General features: G+C 61.5%; 1 protein-coding gene across 1 annotated transcript; it reads left to right on the top strand.

Moving 5' to 3' along the window:
* Nucleotides 1-944: 944 nt before the first annotated feature.
* Nucleotides 945-2502, top strand: LOC135885347 (cilia- and flagella-associated protein 251-like). The gene is made up of 3 exons (XM_065413019.1): nucleotides 945-1097; nucleotides 1650-1922; nucleotides 2095-2502. The coding sequence occupies exons 1-3, from the start codon at nucleotides 945-947 to the stop codon at nucleotides 2500-2502; spliced, it is 834 nt and encodes a 277-aa protein (XP_065269091.1).
* The last annotated feature ends 215 nt before the right edge of the window (nucleotides 2503-2717 follow it).

Here is a 2717-nt window from a genome sequence, read left to right as displayed (position 1 = left end):
AATCGCACACCAGGGCACCGTGCTCAGGGGGGCGCCACTGTGTGCCTCTGGGGCAAGGGTGCCACTCCCCCCACCACGCTGCTCCACTGCTGCTCCCACCTCCTGGCCCCCGCCCCCATGGAGCTGCCCCGAGCAAGCTGCCTGCCCACTGTCTGCTACGCAGAGCGGGGGTAGGAGTGGGGGGCTGATGTCGGGGTGTCCCCGATCTGGTAGCTGCTGAACTGGGGTTGGGGAACGGGGGCATCTGTCTGCTGTTGCCCTTGGCTCAGGAGTGAAGCCTGGACACCTGGGTTCTCTGCCTTCTCAGGCTGGGGAGGGGGTGTGGCCTGGGGCTACAGGAGGACGATGCCTGTCCAGACTGACTACAGGTCTCTGTCACTGACCCCATTGCTCTAAGGGATGAGATTCCCTGGGGGTCCCAACACCGGGGGAGCTTTGGGAGCAGCCTGCAGGGTGAGCCCTGCCAGTGTGTGCAGAGCCCAGTCCAGGTGCCCCCCGGGGGGGCATGGGATGAGAGGGAGTCGCCCCAGCTGGGGGGCAGACAGGCCCATTGGCGAGAGGCTGCGTTGCCCCAGACTCATGGCTGCTCCCTGCTCAGTTCCAAGATGGATGTGCTGAGGAGGATTCTCAGGAGAAAGGCTCCGCAGGTGGCCCCGGAGCCAGAGGGGGGCAGCTGCCAGCATCCCCAGACAGAGAGCTGCCCCTCCATCCCCATGGCATGGGAAGAAGCTCCCGGCCACCCCAGGAGATGGACCTGCTTGGCCTTGCTCATCAGGAGGAAACCAGCTCCCAGGGCTGGTGCCGAGCGGAGAGAGATGACTTCCAGGCCGAGATGGAGGTGGCCCAAGTTCAGTCTGGGCAGGCAGGACACAGCCCACAGGAGGAGCCAGGCAAGGCAGCTCTGGGTTTGCTTCTGCTGGAAGGCCAGCCCTCAGCCCAGCCACATGGGCCAGCAGGAGGCATCCCCAGGGCAGAAGCTGGGGAATCGCTGCCCCAGCAGCTCAACTGGTGCCGGAGGGGAGAGCAGCCGCTCCCTGGAGGCTCCCTGCAACACGGAGGCCGAGTGCTCCTCCACTGCAGGTGAGGAGACCCCCTGGGCATGGGGAGGAGCAAGGGGCCATTAACACCCAGTCACTGTGTCAGAGTCATGGGGGGATCCCAGCCCAGGGGTCTGGCCTGAGCCACGTGAGCCCAATGACGTCAGCGGGAGTCGCAGAGCCACCCCCTGCAGTGGGGCATGGGGGGAGCTGCTGGGAAGTGGGTCCCTGATGCTTTGGGGCAACTCCCAGGAAGGATGAGACAGCGAAGGGCCCCATCTGTCATGGAGCCATAGGGCTGAGCGTCTCTGGGAGGGGCAGTGTGGGGATATGTCTGCCCTGGGGCTGAGGGGTCTGTGGGAGGGGCAGCGTGAGGATCTGTCTGCCATGGGGCCATGGGGCTGAGGGGTCTGTGGGAGGGGCAGTGTGGGGATCTCTCTGCCATGGGGCCCTGGGGCTGAGGGGTCTGTGAGAGGGGATCTCTCTGCCTTTTGGTGCTTACATGGGATGGGGAAACATTAAATCTTCTCTCCCCATCCCTTCACACCCCTGTCCTTCCTCTTCCCCCCTCCCCAGCAAGAGTCACCCTCTGCCCTTGTCTCTCTGACGCAGAGACCCCCCACGGACCAGTCAGAGAAGAAGGACCTTGCCCCTGAGGAAAAGGCAGAGGAGGATGAAGATCCGGCCACAGAAGGAGAGGAAGAGGAGGAAGACCTAGAGACAGAGGAGGAGGAGAAGCAGGAAGAGGAAGTCCTGACCACAGAAAAAGAGGAGGAGGTGGAGGACCTAGCCATAAAAGAGGAGGAAGACCTGGACACAGTGGAGAAGGAGGAGGAGGAGAACCTGTCTGGAGAAGAGGAAGAAGAAGAGGAGGAGGAGGAGAATGTGTCTGCAGAAGAGGAAGAAGAGGAGGAGGAGAACATGTCTGCAGAAGAGGAAGAAGAGGAGGAGGAGGAGAACGTGTCTGCAGAAGAGGAAGAAGAGGAGGAGGAGAACTTGTCAGCAGAAGAGGAGGAGGAGGAGCTCTCCATAGAAGAGGAAGAGGACTTGACCACAGAGAAGGAGGAGGAAGAAGAAGGTAAAGGAAGAGGAAGAGAAGGACGTGGCCCTGGTGGAGGAACACTTGATCATGGAGCAAAAGGAAGAAGAGAAGGACCTGGCCATGGAGCAGGAAGAGGAGGAAGAGGAGCACCTGCCTATGGAGGAAGAGGAGGAGGACCTGGCCATGGGAGTGGAGCACTTGGCCATGGAGCAGGTGGAAGAGGAGGAGGACCTGGCTACAGAGGAGGAAGAGGAGGACCTGGCCATGGAGAAGGCCCAGGCCACAGAGGAGGACAAGGAGGACCTGGACCAGGAGGAGGAGAAGGAAGAGGACCCGCTAATGGAAGAGGATGAGGATGTGGCCATGCAGGAGAAGGAAGAGGAGGTACTGGCTACGGAGGAAAAAGAAGTGGAAGAGGATTAGGACTTGGCCACGGAGAAGGAGCAGGAGGAAGAGGACCTGGCCACAGAGGAGAAGGAGAGGCGGAAGAGGAGGCAGAGGACCTGGCTATAGACTAGGAGGACCCAGGAATGGAGGAGGACGAGGATGTGGCGATGCAGGGGGAAGAAGAGAAGGAGGTGGACCTGGCCATGGAGGAGGAGGAGCAAGAGGACCTGGCCAGAGAGGAAAACGAGAAG

This window comes from Emys orbicularis, chromosome 11 (genome assembly GCF_028017835.1).
Source record: "Emys orbicularis isolate rEmyOrb1 chromosome 11, rEmyOrb1.hap1, whole genome shotgun sequence".
Taxonomy (NCBI): Eukaryota; Metazoa; Chordata; order Testudines; family Emydidae; genus Emys; species Emys orbicularis.
Note: the sequence above shows the minus strand (reverse complement) of the source record. Positions and strands in the feature narration are given on the sequence as shown.